Source organism: Canis aureus, chromosome 23, assembly GCF_053574225.1.
Source record: "Canis aureus isolate CA01 chromosome 23, VMU_Caureus_v.1.0, whole genome shotgun sequence".
Taxonomy (NCBI): Eukaryota; Metazoa; Chordata; class Mammalia; order Carnivora; family Canidae; genus Canis; species Canis aureus.
In genome coordinates this window covers 36,251,105-36,270,590 of record NC_135633.1, presented here as the reverse complement: position 1 = coordinate 36,270,590, position 19,486 = coordinate 36,251,105, and the positions used below count along the sequence as shown (strand labels likewise).

At 35.0% G+C, this 19,486-nt stretch overlaps 1 protein-coding gene across 30 annotated transcripts in view; it reads left to right on the top strand.

The window, feature by feature from the left end:
• The window catches only part of DLG2 (discs large MAGUK scaffold protein 2), a 1,979,996-nt gene that overhangs the window by 1,560,040 nt on the left and 400,470 nt on the right, over positions 1-19,486 (top strand). For 15 of the 30 annotated variants that reach the window (XM_077867259.1, XM_077867261.1, XM_077867252.1 and 12 more), the window contains one exon: positions 15,674-15,712. The exons of the other annotated variants lie outside the window; for them this stretch is intronic. In XM_077867259.1, coding sequence (XP_077723385.1) covers positions 15,674-15,712 — 39 coding nt within the window. The remainder of the gene's footprint in view (positions 1-15,673; positions 15,713-19,486) is intronic. 30 annotated transcript variants of the gene reach the window in all.

Below are 19,486 nucleotides of genomic sequence, written 5' to 3'. Positions count from 1 at the left end.
TGCCAGAAGGTAATAGAGGTTGGATTACATAGATTAAAAAAAAAAGTTGTCTTTCTCTTAGCAATAGTTATGGGTAATGTGAATAATATTAATGATAATAACAGATAATTATTGGGCATTTATAATGGGTCAGCAGTATACTAAACATGTTACATTATTAATTCATTTGATCCTCACAAGCAACCTATGAAATAGGTACTCTTACCCTTTTTGAGAATTAGAGAGGATATTTCAAGTATTTGAAAATAATTCTTATCTACTCCAGCTGTCTTCCCGATTCAGTATGAAACAAAAAAAGGCCCCCATGATCATACATTCTGTATTCTATCCCCTATTATTTGTGAATCTTGTATGTACTTCTGTTACCACACTAAAGAATAATTTATTTGCCTGTATCTCCCACTATTCTGTGTTTGATCCATGGTTTTTTTTTTCCCCCAAGTGTCTAAGGTGTAGTAGATATTTGGTAAATGGCGATAGTTTCTACTTCTTTTCTGGACTGATCCTCCTACTATCTTTCATGGCTTCTTTGTGAAGCTGTTTCTCCCACATTAAATGTTCTCTCACAGTCACATGTAAAATCTCAGTCTTAGACTGAGATCTTTCTCAGAAGATTTTCATCTTCTCTCTGTAGCCTTTTCTGGTTTTTCCTCTATATCCCTTGAGGGAAACAGGCTCTTCCTTCCTGGAAATTTCATAGCGTTTTCCTTGTGCCTCTGCTATTGGACTTTTAATTTTCTACCTTGTACATGTAGTTACCATGTAGTTATTTGTATGATCTTCTTATGTCACCACTAGACTTTAAAACCCCTTGTAGGAATAATAAACCTCTCAGGCAACTGAGTGGTTCAGCTGATTAAATGTCTCACTCTGATTTAGGCTCAGGTCCTGATCTCAGAGTTGTGGGATTGAGCCCTGTGTAGAGTTCTGCACTGGATGTGAAGCCTTTTTAAGATTCTCTCTCTCCCTCTATCCCTCCCCACCCTCTGTACAAGCATGCTCTCTCTCTCTCCCTCTCTAAAAAAAAAAAAAAAAAAAAAAAAAATGAAATAAAGAAAGAAAGAAAGAGAAAAAGGAAGAAAGAAGGAAAAGAAGTGATAAAACCCAATTGTATAGTTATTAAGTGGTTAAAATTTGGAGCCAGACTGAACTTGAATTTTGTTAGTTTTTGAGACTAGTTTTGATTTGGTTTGATTGGTTTTGGCTTCTTTGGTTGTTATACAGTATTTCTGCGCATGGACTCAATGATGTTGGACGAGTTTCTTAATCTCAGTGAGATTCATGTGGGAAATGGGGAAAATTATGTCTACCTCTAAAACTATCTGGAGGATTGAGGAGCAATATGTAAAGAGCCTGGCATTGCCTACATAGTACGTAGAAGCCATTGTTATCATTTGTGTTACCTACACCACACAACTCTCTCCAAAAGTAGAAGCCAGTAATATGTTTGAGTGAATGAGTGTTCAACTTTTATTATGAGAATCATGCCCTCTATGATATTTTAAGCAGTTTTATTACATTTTTCCTCTATTCTCTTCAAAAATTGTGTACGTGCTGTCAAACATTGTCATCTAATACAGCAACCTTCTCATTAGCAACCTCGAAACTTGAATTCCAACAAAATACAGCTATTTGTGAAACTATTTCCAGTTTCTATTTTGTGAGCTCTTAAAATGTAAAACAATGTAATTTTATTAAAATTGCTTCTTTAAAAGAGAAATTTGCATATCAGAATTTGTTTGGCCCGCCCCATCTATCATACAGCTGCATAACAGAATGTTGATAATGTACAAATGGCTTATGGCAAAGATAAATTGGACCATTAAAATATAAAAAGCAGCAACCCCTCAAAAGATGATAATGAAAGCTCATGGGGCATTTAGTGACAAGTGCTTAACAATCAATTAGGATAAAATATTTCAAATGGTGCAGTTCTCAATAAGTGATCCATAAAATGTATACATACCAGAAATGTCCATGGTAAACATGTATGCTTGTTAATACATCCTTTATTACCCAGTCTACGCTGTGTTTTCTGCAATTCTGCCTGCATTCCATGGAGTCTGAAAATGCCTCTGAAATTTTTCATGGGCATAAGGCCCTGAGTTTCACTTATTTTAATAATATAAATTCACTATTTTTACAATAAAGGCAAAATAACTGCATTACAGGATATTTTAGAAATAACAAAATCAATGCTTTGCAAGCAAAATTTTAAGTTATTTGCAGTTTCTTATTATATACAATTCACTCATTTGTGCAGCACATATATTAAGCATCTGTCATGGAAAAATTTTGGAAAACAACGTAGACTTCATCCCTTTGCCCATGGGAATGTCAGGTGGAAGATAGGCAGTACATAAGCAATCACAGGGTCTCTTAATTAATCATACAATTAGCATAAACTGTGATAAAAGTGCTACAAAGGAAAAGAGCAGAGTGCCATGAGGAAATAAGACTGGGGGAGGGTCAAGAGAAAGCCTTTTGTAAGGATGTTTCATTTAAGCAGGGACCCAAAGGATAGGATAAGAATCAGATCAAGAGATGGAAGTTGATTCACAAATAGATTTGGGTGATTGGTCACCCCTTGGTTCTTCTGAACAGCTGAAACTGCATATCAGTTTCTTCACATATTAAACAGTGTTACCAAGATATCAGCTCCTAAGGAGTAATATTTACTCCTTAGCATTGTCATGAGGATTATATAACATATTACATGCTTAGTATAATATTTGGCACTCATTGAGTATTAGCCATTGTTGTTATTATTATTACTAGCAATTTTATCCTAAATGAAATGGAATGCCACTCAAAGGTTATACAAATTTAAGCAAGGGAATAAATGTCAAGAAATGTGAAAGATCTGAGGTTTTTTCCCCTTATTTGCAATCTAACCAGTTAAATTATGGATACTACTGCACCATCATGGATGCTGACAGAAAAAGTGAGACTCATGGATAACAGATTTTATTACTCATAATAACAGTATCAGCATTTTTACCAAATGATGCTTGCACATGTCGTGGGTTGCTTAACAGGAGAGGAATCACAAGCCTAGGGAATCTGGATCTTTTATAATGAGCAGTAAGCCTGGCCTTTGCCACAAAGAAAGACATTATCTTTATTAGGCTGGACAATAAACAAAACTACTCTCTGCTGTAGAGAGAGACACTGTCTTTATCTTTGCAAACTGTTCACTATTCAAATAACCTTGAAAAGACAATTCAAAACAAAGACAGTGTTTCTGTTGGCAAGATGTGTAGAAATGTAAGAGACAGAGAATTTGTCTCCCAAGAATTATGCAATCAGATCTGTTTTTTTTTTTCTTTTCAGAGAGAGAGAGAGAGAGAGAGAGAGAGAGCATATGTGCACTGCGGGTGGTGGTGGCGAAGGGAAAGGGGAGAGAGAAACAGAGAATCCTAAACAGGCACCACACAGCACAGAGCCCATTGCTGGGCTTGATCTCACAGCCCCAAGATCATGACCCAAGCAGAAATCAGAGTCAGATGCTTAACTAACTGAGCTCCCCAAGTGTCCTAGATCTAACTTTTTATTAAATCACTCTGACAGCTATTAGACCTACAAGTATTCACACAATTTTATATCTGCGACTTCATTTTTTGCATCATAAGCATTTTTTCAAACTGCCATTTCATGTTTATAACACTAATTTTTAACGATTACACAATATATCAATAATATCCATAATTTAGTTATTCATTCTTCTAATGCAGGAGATTTAGTTTGCTTCTAATTTTTGGCAGTTATCAAGGAACATTTATTTTAAGACATGGAGTGGTTGAAAATGTAAAGCGAATACATTTCTGTGCTGAAGTTACAATATAGATGACAGGAAGTATTTTGAAAAGGCTGGAAACTGACGTTGCCACTTGGCCTAAGCCTGCAGTTTCAAATAAGGGATGTTGCTAATAATGGAACATCTTCAGCCTGATTGCAAAGGTTTATAATCTATGTCAATAAAATGTTCAATATGTACATAAAGTGGATTTTATTCTACCAGAAACATTTTCTGAGACTGAGAATCAATGAACACTATTTCTAAAACCATAAAAACTGTCTCCTCTGAAATTCTTAGCAAGGGCGGAGATCAGGGGCAAGAATATTCCATTAGATGAAGCTTTGTGCATTTCTACTTCCAAATATTTTCCATATAAAATGGATTCAGTGGGCTTTCTCCAACTTATTCCAAAAATCAAATTTCAGATTGTTATTCATATTTTTAATTATTAGAATGTAATCTTTGTATTTTTAATTATTAGGAAGTTTACTATCTGGCATTAGTTAGAATGCTAGATCATCACATTTAAAACTGTTTACTGCTAAGGGAACTCATTAAAAAGATGAATGAATTGCCTGTGGACATAAAATTAAATCAATTCCTGTTATTAAGTATCTTCTGTGTTAAAGGAGCTGGGTTGGCACTGTGAGGACTAGGAAGCTGATGGCACGTTTCCCATCCAGAAATAGCTCTCATTACAGTGGTGAAGTAGAGATACAATTGGTTGTGTGGAAAGTGTTATGACAGTAGTAACAACTGCAATGGAGAGTAAGAAATGTGTGTGAATCATCCTAAGAGGGCAAGGAAAAGCCTCATGAAGATGGGACCCTTGAGTCACAGCATCTCAGGAACATCGCAAGTCGTCTTGTGTATTACCTATTTGGAGCTTTAAGGCCTTCTTCAGTGTCTCTTCTAGTCTTTCAGGCCTTTTATTGTTATCCTCAAGAACAGGAGACTCAGTCTCTTCATGTAATTCAATCTGCCTTCCAATACTCCTGGTACTTGGAAAGGGCTTCTTTGCCATGCATTCCTCTTTGACTCTTCATAACTCTGCCTATTGGCTTCAGGGCTGCCCTTTGGGGCCACTCAGTGGAAGTGCACTGCCCATTCCATATAAGGGTATTGTACATGTTTTTAAGTTATTCATAGCCTTTTCCTTTCCAGGTTAAACATTACCAGTATCTTCTATAGCTCATGTGGCATGTTTTAAAAATTATCATCCTGGTTCTTTTCAGATCAAGTAGTTCATTTTGTCTCTGTTTCTTTCAATGTATCCCAAGATTAGTTTTTTTATCTACATAATATCCTTGATTCATTACAAGCTTATTATTTAAATGAGCATTTTAGAATTTTATTTTCTAATGCAGGCAGGTGATTTATGGTGGGTACTACAAAATGAAGATAATACCTATGGTGTTATGAGGGGAATGAGAGGAATATATGAGAGGAATATGAGAGGAATACATTCCAGGATGAGGGGAACCATATGTAAATATCTAGTGACATGAAGGAACGTGATATGTTTGACAAATGCTGAGTAGCCCAAAGCTAATATATCACAGAATATGCAGAATTAGTGTTTTGGAAGATTACTTTGATAGAACCTCAAAGGATGAATTGGAGAGAAAAATCTCAAAGTGGGAAGTTAATAGTGATGAGAATAATAAGAATATTTAGCTATTATTTGAGTACTTACTATATCCTGCATAATATATTTTACATAAATAACATTTGAGGTCACAAAATTCTCTGAGGTATTATTATCCCCATTTTATGGATAAAGATAATGAGACTTAGTTAAGTGGATTTACCAAGGTAACTCAGCTATTTGGGGGTGGAGCCTGAATCAAATCCAGATATGCTGACTTTGCACTTTGCTTCACTGTGATGATAGCAGGTATACTCTGAGACAGAGAGCAATGTGAATATTCTAGAGGTAGAACCAGTATCAATTCACAACAGGAAATGCAGAGGAGAGAGGAATACAGCTCAACTGAGCTTTTCCAGCCGGGGAGAAAAAAGGATAGGTAAGTGGTCTGAGATAAGAGCAAACAGCCTAATCAGCACCAGAACAGTTAATTTTTAGAAAATGAAACTAAGGACTCCAGCCAGGAGTGTAGAGTTCCTGAGAAAAGTCTAAGGCATGATGGATATGCCTTTGCTGACAATTTTCCCTGGCCCAGAGTTGGCAATATGAGTCAACCATGTATTCAAAAACTATTACATTTGGCACTCCTTTATCAAATGATTCAACTTGAAAATACCCTCATTTTTTATATATAAAAAAAACCACTCCATTCAGTGCATAAATTCAGCCATCTGACAATTGAGAATGGGAGCCATGCTGTTTAATCCTCATCTATCAGAACAGAAATGCTCTTTCATATATTTATGAGACTTGGTAAGATTGTTAAAATAAAAAATTTACACCATGTTACCCATATTATACTATATTCATGTATCTTCTGAGATATACAGAGATATGAAAAGAAGTTGGTAGATGAATTAGCAGAATTGATAGGACCTTGTTATTGTCTGTAAATATTTCAGAGGTGTTAACATTGAGGAAAGACAAGATTTATTTAGCTAAAGCAGATGTGGATAAGTCATGTTACAAGAACGTAGAAGTAATTGGAGAAAATTAGGTCAGAGAAAATTGAAATAGATTATTGGGAAAGATATTCTTGTCTATGAAATTTATTTTTTAAAACTGTATTTTATGGAAAGTGGTAGTAAGAAAAAACTGAAAAAAGAAGAAGACTGTCCTTCATTTCATTTGATCAGTATTAGCACAAGTTCCTGAAAACTGTTAAAGAAAAATTCACCATCATCAGTAAGCTTATAATTAATGACACAGAAAATCGTTATGGCTTTATCTTACGAATCTGCATAAAACAAAATCACAGCTTACCATTTTAGGTACAAAATTTTAACTGAAGCTCTGTAGCCTGACAAAACCACTCATTTATAGCTTTCTTGAGAAGATAGAAATTTATATTTTCATGAAAATAAAAGATTTTTATATTTATATATGCACCTTGTATGTACACAGATACACATACATGTATGTGTATGTATAGATATATGTATACAAATATATTTATATATGTATATAAATATGCATTTATATGTAGTTTACAATTTGTGATTATAATTCAACCCAAAATTTCCAAATTTAAGCACAGATCTCTACTATTTCTTATAATTCCTAAAAAGTACTTTTATCAGCAAATTCTGAGGGCAGTAATCATTCAACTGCTGATCCTTCGCAAAGTCCTTTGTATAAGCAACAATTATAATAGTTAAAAAGCAGATTTTGAAGCTTGAGAGAGTAAATGAGAATCCTATCTCTTACTAGTTTTTGTTGCTGGGGAGAAAGCATATACCTCTGTGAGCCTCAGTTTCTTCATCTGCAAAATGTTGACGAAGCAACCTTTGAGAGGATCAAATGAGATAATGTATGCAAAGCAATTAGCCAAGTGCCTTAAACATAGTAACTTCTAAATAAATAGTAGCTATTTTAATTACTATTTTGTTTTTTTACCCTCTATGTACTCACATCATGTGAATGTAAGCTGAATGAGGAAGGGGAAGGGGATTTTTTTTATTACATTCTATGCTTTTCTTCTAGGTCTTAGAGAGTACTTGGCACATGTTAGGCATGCAGTATATTTGTGAAATAAATCAATGGATGAACAATCTAATGAATAATTTGACCTTTACATCCAAGATGACCTGGAAAAACAAGTTACTCCTCTCGCTCTCTACAATGATAAATTGTATTTCATTAGTCAAGTAATTTTTAAAGGCTGACTTGAAGACTAGAGACTCAATGAAATAGAAGTTTAATGTAACAATTAACATTTTAAGTATGAGTCTTTTTTATTGAAAACACACTTCAGGTCCTAGTAGTTTCATTAAATATCAGTTAATAATCAGAAGTAGTTAAAGGAATTAAAAAACAAAATATTATTTCCTTAAGGATCTTCTCTTTAAATCTGTGCTTTGGCATGTTTGTTTTTTCATTTGTTTGTCAGTCTATTCCCATGCCATGAAACTCCAAATACTAGTGGTAAATCATCCGTGGCCCAAATATGAGGAATTAGCTAAATATCAGCAGCTAAAATCAACATACTGGTGGATATCTCATTATTTTGAACTCCGTTTAGCCCTCGTGGCCTGTGGCTTATGAAGTCTCTACGCAAATGATTTCTCTGATTTTAGGTCAGAGAGGAAAGCATGACTAAACGTGAATGTCATTGTTAGGTGGCCACCCTCCTATATAATTTGATGCTTTCTGCTTGTGTGGGATCAGGTGAAAAGTTTGGTAAAAATCTTAGAAATTTAGAGCTTAAAAAATGCAACAAGTCCTTAATGACTCCTCATTAAAAATAAAAAAATATCTTGCGCTATAGTTTTCAAGCTTTGTATTTTGCCCTAAACTTTTTTTTAACAATTTCAATAGACATATTTTATATATCTTATACTTTATGCATTTCAAGTATATAATTCAATAAATTTAATAACGTTATCCAGTCAACATAAATCAGTTTTAGAACATTTCATGCCCCTAATAAGATCCCTCATATCTATTTATAATTAGTTCCCATTCCCTCCCCAGCCCTCCAGCCCAAGACAACTACTAATTTATTTTCTGTCTATAAATTTGCCTTTTTTGGATTAACTTTTGTATTTTTTAATATATTTTAATCCATGAAAAACTACCAGTAGCTAGAGGGTGCAGTAACAATACTTGTTTATGGGGTAAAACTATTTTCTTCATTTTTCTTTTTTAACCAAAGAAAAGATAGCCAATCCATCTTTTACAAAACTAACTTTAAAATGGCATTTGACTATAATCATAGAGAGCATCTCCATGTGGGCAGATTAGGATTCTGTGGTTTTGTGCCCAGCTGCATTAATGACTTACAGCATTGTTTAAGCAGCACTGACCATGTACAGCAGTAAACACTGCCATGGCTGACTGCTTAAATCTTGTATCACTGTGACTTTTATGACTGCCATTTCCACTTAATATTTCCAATAAGATACAAGTTTGTTGGAGCAGAGTAGAATTCTCTGATTGTCATTTTCATATATTAAGCTCCACCACATATTTGTTTTAATTTTTATTTATTTATGATAGTCACACACACAGAGAGAGAGAGAGAGAGAGAGGCAGAGACACAGGCAGAGGAATAAGCAGGCTCCACACCGGGAGCCCGACGCGGGACTCAATCCCAGGACTCCAGGACCGCGCCCTGTGCCAAAGGCAGACGCTAAACTGCTGAGCCACCCAAGGATCCCCCCTCCACCACATATTTTATTTCAAAGTTCAAATTTATCACTGTACTCTCTAAGTGGTAATAGATTCCTTATTTGCATTGTCTGTTTTCTTGAATTTGAGATGACCTATTAAAAAGTGTATTTTCATTTTCTACCTTGTCAAGGGTGTTCTATCCATTGAAAAATCCCAGGTATATTTATTTGGTTTCATTAAATGCAACCACAAATGTTTTTCTTGACACAAATAAATATTTTTGCTTTGGTATCCCAGTGGAAACCTCATAACAAGGATTCCCGTTGGCATAGAATGAGGAGGTAGAGTGGTAATGTACCATGCTTACTGCCTTCAGGGAGCTCATAGTTTAGTTAGGAAAATAGTCATTTTAAAAATAGTGTATCACTATAGTCTGGAGAATGCCTTAATAAGTGTATGCCTGGGTACAGAGAAAACAGATGAAAGGTTAGAAAAGGTTTCCAATCTGGCTGTGCATGAGACTAAGTCCAAAGAATAAATAGGAGCAGTCTGGACAAAGAGCAGTAGCAGGGACTGTGGCTCTTGAAATCATTTTAGGATGATTTATTTGTAGTTTTACTTGGTTATCAAATGTCATGTTTTCAGGGCCATGTACAGCCTTTAAATACAGAGAACAAACTAACGGTTAACAAAGAGGAGGGAGGTGGGGGATCGGGGGATGGGCAAGATGAGTGAAGGGGAGTGGGAGATACAGGCTTCCAGTTGCAGAATGAATAAGTCACGGGAATAAAAGGTACAGCATGAGAACTATAACCAGTGACATTGTAATACTGTTGTGTGGTCACAGATGGTAGCTACACTTATAGTAAGGATAGTATAATGTGTGAACTTCTTGAATCACTATTTGTACACCTAAAACTGCTGCAACACTATGTGTCAACTATATTCAAATAAATAAATAGCCCTGAACAAAGAAAATGTCTGAAGTTTTCTCAAAGTAAAACACAGTTGGAAATGTGCCCTGGTTCTTAAATTCCACTTACCTAGTAAGTATTTCCACTGCTGTGTTAAAATGGACAATAGTACTTAATAGCATAATATGTCCTAATGCAAGTATGTTTACGTTATTTATAACTTGTCTCATTCCTAAAATGATCCTATTGGGATATATAAAATTTGAAACCCCAAGAGAAAAATACAAAAAAAAAAAATCAAAAGGAATGCTTTCTCAGAATTTTAGGGTAAGCAAACACACATACACAAATACCTTTAAAAAAGTAAACTGTCATTTCCCTTTTTCCTCCACTCTGTTAACTTCTAGACTAGGGTGAGATCTCCTCTGTTACAGTGCTCAGTGTATTTCTGCTTTTTCCCCCCCGTTTTTGGTTAGCTGATCACTTACTCATCTTTCCACATAAATTATCAGATCCTTCATGGAAGGAACGGATACATGTTTGTATCTCTCATAGTGTCTGGCACAGTACTGACTTTTAGTAGACCCAGAAATGTTGATGACTGGATGTGAGATGTTATGAGAAAACAACAGGGAGAATAATTTAGTAAATATGAGCTGATAGATTAAGTGAACTGTGGTATGGATTATTGCCTGGCCCATATATAGGGCACAATAAATGTTGGTTGAATGAGTGAACAAATGAATGAGGTCATGCCTTGATAAAAATCAAAGGTATATGAAATAATTTTGAGCATTTACAAACCAACGGCTTGCTCAGAATAAGGCATAAAATGAATTTGGGGAGCACAATAATCCCCAACAGGATTTGACTGGATGGTCCTTCTGAAATAAAGTAAATACATTGTTCTTAGGTTTTTCAAAGAACCAAGGCAAGGGGGAGAATAAGAAGTCTAAGAAAGCCTTATCTCAGAAAGATACAGTTTTAGGTAGTGTTAAAATAATGACCTTTGATTTAAATCATGGTATTAAAGAATCCTGAATGAGTTCATGAGTTTATCCAAATAGAGCTATGCTAAGTGTGAGTTTACACACACACACACACACACACACACACGAGTTCCTACTCATAGAAGCAACTCTTAAAAGGTTGTCAGTGAACACAGTAATCAAAAAATGGATAATTTCAGTGAGTTATAAATACAAGTGCTATGAAAGAAATAAAGTAATATAAGAGGCTATATGTTGCCTGGGATGAGAATGGAGTGCCTTTAGTTGGAGTAGAGGGTAGACCTCTCTGGGGAGGTAGCCTTCTGGTTGTAACTGAATGAAAGAGAAGACCTGTGGCATAGCAAGTGGTAAATGCAAATGCCCTTAGAAGCTAGTGAGGATGTGTGAGTCAAGAAGAGGGCCAGGATGGCTGAGACTTGTGGAGTGATGGACAGTGGTAAGCAATGAACACTGAAAGGTAGACAGTGACCGCAGGATCTTATAGCCCTGGAAGTGACTTTTAATTTTATTCTAATTGGAAGGGGAAATCTCTGGGAAGTTTTCTATAAGCAGGGGAACCACATGATCTGATTTCATGCTTTAAAACAGTATTCTCACAGTTTGTTATGATAACTAGTGGCTAGAAGGACAGGAGAAAATCCAGTTAGAAGGCTGTTATAACATTCCAACAGGAGAAGGTGTTGTTTCCATTAGGGCAGAAGTACTGGGGAGGTGGGAGTCATTTTTGTTAGCAAAGAGCTTAAAAATGAATTGTTTATGGAGTATGATAGTTGCAAGTGAAGAATCAATGAAAATGCCTAGATTTTGTACTGAACAACCAGTGGACAGTGCTGCAGTTTATTAAAAAGCTGAAAGAAAACAAATTGGAATGATCAAAATGAGTAGACCAGTGTCTTGCAGATTATATTAAAAATGCTTGAAATTTGTTTTCTTCTACTGTTCTTCATTACATGAGGCATAGCACTTTGCATACTGTGGGTGCTAATGAATGGGTATTGGCTGATGAGGTGGTTGGGAAATTGAGGTATGATGAATTGATGTCTGAGCCTTCCAATATGTTGCACTCTACTAAAACTTTTGGCTTCTTAAGAGAGATTTTATTTTTTGAAATTGTTTACAAACCTTAAGAAATGTGAAGAAGAAAACTACCCTAGATTTAAATTTTTTCCTTTATACTTTTTCAAATAGTCTCACTTGGATTGTCACGGAATTGTAACTTGCACGCAATTTAGTTGTTAAGAGAGTTATTTTCATTAATGACGATTAATGCTAAGTTTCCTTCATTTGGAAGCTTGTCATTAAGATCCAAAAACAAAGCATTTTAGTGTTTTGATACTTTACTTACATTGATATTTTATATTTGATATTTTCCCTTTTTTTACATTTTTTAATTTAAATTCAATTTTCCAACATATAGTATGACACCAGTGCTCATCCCATCATTGCCCTCCTCAGTGCCCATCACCTAGTTACCCCATCCCCCCACCCATCTCCCCTTCTGCAACCCTTTGTTTGTTTCCCAGAGTTAGGAGTCTCTCATGGTTTGTCTCCCTCTCTAATTTTTCCCACTCAGTTCCCCTCCTTTCCCTTATTATCTCTTTCACTATTTCTATATTTGATATTTTCTTTACATCAATAGTCCTATGCCTATGAATGCTACATATTGCCAAGCTTTTCATAGCCACAAAGACCAAAAAAAAAAAAAAATCTGTTTTTTGTTGTAAAACTAATGCTTGAGGAAAGCAAGAATTTGTTTAAACAGAAAGATTCTGCAGCTGGCATCTAGTTTCACCTCACTGGATCAAATTAAAAATCTACATTAAGAGACTTAGAAAGCATTGTTCTTTTTAGTGTTGTTTTATGTCCAGAGTTTTAGTTCTGATGAGTAGCAGCTTAGCTGAATAAATGACCGCATGACTACCTTGAACATATTCCACCAAGAGAGGGTATCAGAGAAGGAGGCAATTTTTACCTTGGAAGTATGAATAGTGAAAAGTGGAGGGAAATGTACCACTTATTGATACAATGATGGTGATGACTTCGCTGGTCACCATAGCGAGGAAAATTCAGACTACAGGTGTCAAGCAGAACAAACTCACCCTTTGGCTAAACATTTGGAAGTTCTCATGAATTCACACATATAAACTAATAGATTGCATCAAACCAAGCAGCCTTCATTTATCTGGAGGTTTCTGCTGACTGCATGAAAATCAATAAGAATCAGAGCAATTCTTCACTGAAAATAGAACCCAGAAATATGATAAAAGTCAAGGGTCTCCCTATCTTTCTACCCCTTGGCACCTACACTGGTTTGCCAGAGGAAAGATAATTATTCCATCTGCTCTACAGAAAAGTTCTCTGAGGACTGGTCCCACATAAGCTCAGATGAGAAGCTTTGGTGTTCATACTAGTCTTCTTAAGAACAACTTCCTCTTAAAGCTCTTTTCTGTCTCTAACCCTTCTCCAGCTATTTTATATACCTGGGAATTGAAGAGGGCTCTTTCTACACTGCAAAAAAATGACTATATTTTAATATTGCTTAAAATTACTCATGACCTCCTCTTTGCCTACAGAATATAATCCAAACTCCAGGGACCAGTTTCCCCTCTGTTTCATATTTAAGCTTTGTAATGTCTTTGCCAACTGTCAACCAAACTCTCCTTGAAACTATCCCCCTGCTCCCATTGTTAGCTGCCATTACCTTATATTCTCTTGGTTTTCCTCCTACTTCTTCCTAGTCTTCTTTCCAGGTTTATCTTCCTCTACATGAGTCATAATGTTGGTTGTCTGCAGGTCTCCCAAACTTTCAGTCTTTTTTATCACAGTATTTCTAGGACAATCCATGACTTCAAATGCACTTCAAATGCTGACTTCAAAATGAATTTCTTTACAATGGAACTGTCTACTAAGATCGAACTCTAATATCTACCTATCTTATGAGATATATCTACCTTGATGTCACACAGGTTCCCCAACTCACCATATACAATATTAAAATAATTATATTCCTCCTAAGTCTGTTATTCCCATACTACTTTTTCAGTATGAAGTACCACCATTGATCCATTAACCCCACTCTGATACATGGAAGTTGTCCTGGACTCCTCACTCACTCAACTCATACAATTGCCAAATCCTGTAGATCCCGTTTCCTCGATGTTTCTTAGCTCTAGCCTTATTTTCCTTCTGTAGGCCCATTGGTTAGTTCAAGTTCAGGTCACAAGTTTTAAACACCTTTTGACCAACTGATACTGCCTCCCTGGAAAGTAATTTCCATTTCCTATTTCCCATGCTTCACACTTCACAAAATTTCTCTCACATATATTGTTCTACTTTCCCTTCAGAAGCATCTGTGAGAAGGCATTATTATTTACATTATACTGATGACAGAAACATAGGTAGGAGTGTTTGGGTTTTAAGATTGTCAAGAACCTAAGAAAAGCATAAGAAATCCCTATCCCAAGACCATCGACTCCCAAGCTCATGCTCCTTTCCCCATTACAATACTGTTTCCCATCTATGCCTCATATAGTAGATGGGAAGAACAAGAACAATTGTTTTTTCCTCAAACTGAAGAAAAAAATTGAAACTAGGCAAGTGAGATGACTTATTGAAGGCCTTTGAGCTCTCCTTAGGAGCACATTTCTGACTTCTAGACTTCTGTTCTTTTTTCCATACAATTCTGCTTCCCAGGTATTGTCAAAGAATACAAAGAATGTGCTATCCTGAAAAACATGTTTCTTGTATGAAATAAAGGGATACCCAGGGTCATATCAACTAATGCCTAAAATTACAAGAAGTATACAAAAATCTTCTCATTCCAATTTCTCTAATTGTTGATGTGTTCTGTAGTATTTGTCTATACTTTATGTAAATTCCAGATTAAAAACTGTTTTCCTTTTTGAAGTTGCTGTGTTGGTAGAACTAGCTGAGACTTGATTTAAGCTCTTATATATTCAATTTTTTACTTTCCTTGTGAAGAATAGTCTGTGTAAAAAGGAGCTTTTGAAACATGTTCATACATTACCTACTGAGATACAGCTTGCATACTACAGAAGCCAGTAAGAATGATATGCAGTCTGCCCTCCAGAAACAAAATGAATAAAAGCAGAAATATGCCTGCTGAATTAAAATACTACATTTTGCTTCTGACGTTTAAGGCTTTGAAACCAGTTACATATCAGTTCAGTCCGGACGGGAAAATACTGAGATCAGCATTTCAAGTACACCTTCAAGAGTCTTAAGCTACTTAACAGTGATGACCAGGAGTTTTAGACTGGGGCCAGTCATATTTATATATACTATTGCACTTCTGTCACAGAAAACAATATGAAGAAGTCACAGTGGCACAGGACAGAGAAAACAATGGGCTAGGAATTGCATCTACATTCTGATGCATCTTAACCACATTCTGGTCATGCATTGTAACCTCTCTAGGTCACCCCTGTAAGAAGACTGTGAGGTCTCCCATGATATTCTTTAAGAATAAGGAGAAAACTAAAATTTGGGTGATAATTTTGTTAGACATTCATAAGATAGAATTTCTCATCACCCATACAACCAATACTGGTTATTGATTTGTTAGTCAAAAGTTTGGACATAACAGTCATCATTTGGGAGGAAAAAGAAAAGATACCTTTGTGCCATAATTATTTCACCTAATTTTTTTTTTTTTTTTTTTTTTTTTTAGAGAGACAGAGCACATACGCTCACATGAGTGGGGATTGAGGTGAGTGGAAGGAGCAAAGAGAAAGAGAATCTTAAGCAGACTCCGTGCTCAGCATGGAGCCCAAGGCAGGGCTCTATCTCTCAACCCTGGGATCATGACCTGACCTGATATCAAGTTGGTTGCTCAACCGAATGACCCACCCAGGTGCCCCTCACCTTAAATTTTAAAAATATAACTGTATGGTTGCACAAATAAGTAGTTTAGTGGTATTTAAAAGAAGAAGAATTTCTACTAATAAATGCCCTCCAATTTTTTTATTTAGTCTCCATATTTTTACTGACATGTTTGAAGCTGTTCACCATAAAGTAAAACCACATTTCTGTCATCTTTGACTATGGCATGCAAAATTTAGGGACCTGAATTTGATCCATTTTTTTCATATTTAGATCCATCTGTTTGAATGCATGATTTCTTCATTGTCCATGATTTCAGTTTTCAATAGATCATCTTAATTAGTCCAGTATTATATACTGTTTTTCTATAAATCATAACTTAAATTGTCTGATATCACTTAACAAATTGTGTTCCTCATCATATTTTATATGTGAGGGTCAAGATTTTCTCTAGTGCTGTCAACTTTTGGCCACACTTTTTATGATGCTATCTTCCAGCATAAATTGTCCATTAAGTGCTTTAAAATGCTTAGTATACTATATCGATTAGGAAGGCCAAAAATCTGGGGCCCATTTTTTTATGAATTTCTCCTTCTTTTTTCTTACATTATGTCTTTAATTCATCTATGCTTTTCAATTTGGTTTTGTTAAATTAGAATGAAAATCAAAAGTACACTAAGTGAAAAATTATCATTTTATAATTATTTTCTGACTTTTATAGTTGCCTCACACCTAATTTGGAAGCAACATTTTGAACTATATATAATTATTGTCTTTCTAGATTAGTAATTTTTTTCAGGTAATATATCTTTTTGATTTTTAAAAAATTTTACTGAAGTATAGTTAATATACAGCATTATATTTATTTTCAGGTGTATAATATAATGATTCAACAATTCTGTACATTTTTCAGGACTCATCAGATAAGTGTATTCTTAATCACCCATTGCCCCCAACCACCTCCCATCTGGCAATCACCAGTTCATTCTTTGTATTTAAGAGTTATCTTTGGTCTTTTGTTGTTGTTGTTGTTCATTCATTTCTTTTGTTTCATAAATTCCACATATGAATGAAATCATAGAATATTTCTCTTCCTCTGATTTATTTCACTTAGCATTATATCATCTAGTCTATCTATATTGTTGCAAATTGCAAGAGCTCATTTTTTCAATGGCTGAGTAATATTCCAGTGTGTGTGTGTGTGTGTACACATACCGCACGTTTATCCATTCATCTATCAATGGACGCTTGGGTCATTCCCATATCTTGGCTGTTGTAAATAATGCTGCAATAAAATAGAGGTGCATACGTCTTTTTGAATGAGTGCTTTCATTTTCTTCAGGTAAATACACAGTAGTAGAATTACTGGACCAAATAGAATGTTACTTCTATTTTTAATATTTTAAGAACCTCCATATTATTTTCTACCACTTTATATTCCCATCAACAGTACACGAGGGTTCCCTTTTCTCTGCATTTTCATGCCAACACTTGTTATTTCTCGTGTTTTTTATTTTAGCCATTCTAACAGGTGTACAATAATACCTCATTATAGTTTAGATTTTCATTTCCCTGATGATTAGTGACATTGAGCATCTTTTCATGTGTCTATTGGCCATCTGTATGTCTCCTTGGAAAAATGTCTCTTCAGAGGAAAAATGTCTCTTCAGATTCCTCTAACCTTTTTTTAAAGTTTGTTTATTTATTTGACAGTGAGAGAGACTACAAGCGGGGGAGCAGCAGAGGGAGTAAGAAAAGCAGACTCTCTGCTGAGCAAGGAGCTCAACGTAGGGCTTGATCCCAGGACCCCAGGATCATGACCTGAGCCACGCAGGTGCCCCCCACCCCTACCATTTCTAATTGGATTATTTGTTTTTAGTGAATTGAGTTATATGAGTCCGTTCTAAAATTCTTTTCCTTTTTGAAGTAACATTAAAAATAAACAGCCTTTGATAGAATTTAAATTATTTTTTCCATTTAAATGGAACAACAGCTTATATCTTGGACTCAGAAATCATTCATTCTTTGCTCAATTATCATATGCAAGCAAGATTTCACCTTTAATTAAAGTTGCATTGATATGCCTTTGTTCTATATAAATTTAATCTTAAGGTTTCAGTTCTTCTTATTGACATTATGTGATAAACAAGAATGGATTTGGAAAATATCAGGCACAGCTGGCAAAGGTGGCATAGAACAGATTGCACTTTAGTAGTGGAATTTACCTTTTATAGCATCTAATTCAACCTTCCACCTCCTCCTCTTTTCACAGATGAGAAAATCTAGGTTCAGAAAGGTGAAGCAGTTTACCAAAGTCAGTGGCAGAATGTGGTATATAACCCAACTTATTTATTTATATTGGATATTATATTTATTTTTATTTATTTATTTGGACATTTATTTTGGATATTATTTATTTTGGATATTAACCCCTTAAGAGATTTGTCATTGCAGATATTTTCTCTCATTTACTAGGTTGCCTTCATTATTGTTTCCTTTGCTGTGCAAAACCTTTGATGTTTTAAACTGCATATGCTTATTAAGTTTTTATAGATCAGTAAACTTATCCTTGATAGAAGCAATTCTTTTTACACATTCATATTTCATTTTTATAACATTAAATTACATGATTATACAATGAGTATAAAAAGAATTTAAAAAATAAGAATAAAAAGATTTCAGGACAATTACAACTGATTCTTAGAAACATATGAGTCATATGGAAGGAATGAGAATATAATGATTCAATAATTCTGTACATGATTCAGTGCTCTGTACATATGCATTCCACTTGCTGTGAACATTGGTCAGCTTGTCACTGAGGGGTTGGAGAGGACTGGTTAATCTGTAAAGAGATGTTGATTAAGAGAGCTTAATAGTAAAACTTCTGGACTAACAAACTGGAGGAGGATTGGTGATGATTTGCTACAGTGCATGATCTTTGTCTTTTATCATAGTTAATAATTTGCATGAAAGTGTAAAAGGCATTTTATCATCTTCAAAGATGATGATACAAAACTACATGAAAAAGTGAAGTTCTGTAATGGCTAACACATCTCAGATGCTCAATAAATATTTATTGAGCTGAATTGATGAGTGTTAGTTCAAATATAAAACTAGATCAAAATTAATACCATTAAAATTGACAATTAACTATATTGAATATCCAAAAACCCAATGTACAATTATGTGCTAGATTGATTTCAAATCATTTTATGTCAAAAATATATGAGACATTAGCTTGACCCTAAACTTAACAATATAATTTAAAATTCAAACTTTAAAATTAATGTTATCTTGGGCTCCTCTGGAAGGAGTATGGAATGCAGGTGAGACAAAGTCAGCATCTAGTGGAACTCAGCCCTGGTCTGAACATATCTGGATCTCTGAATTCATTTCTAGGTTCTACAATTTAAGTAAAAATAAGAAGAAAAATGGGGTGTCTCACTGGCTCAGTCTGTAGAGTATGTGACTCTTGATCTTAGGGTTATGGATTCAAGTCCCACACTGGGTGTAGAGATTACTAAAAATAAAATCTTAAGAAAAAAAAAAAAAGGAAGGAAGGAGGGGAGAGAAGAATGAGGAAGGGAGAGAGGGGCACCTGCTGGCTCAATTAGTTAAGCATCCCACTCTTGATTTCAGCTCAGGTCATGAGCTCAGG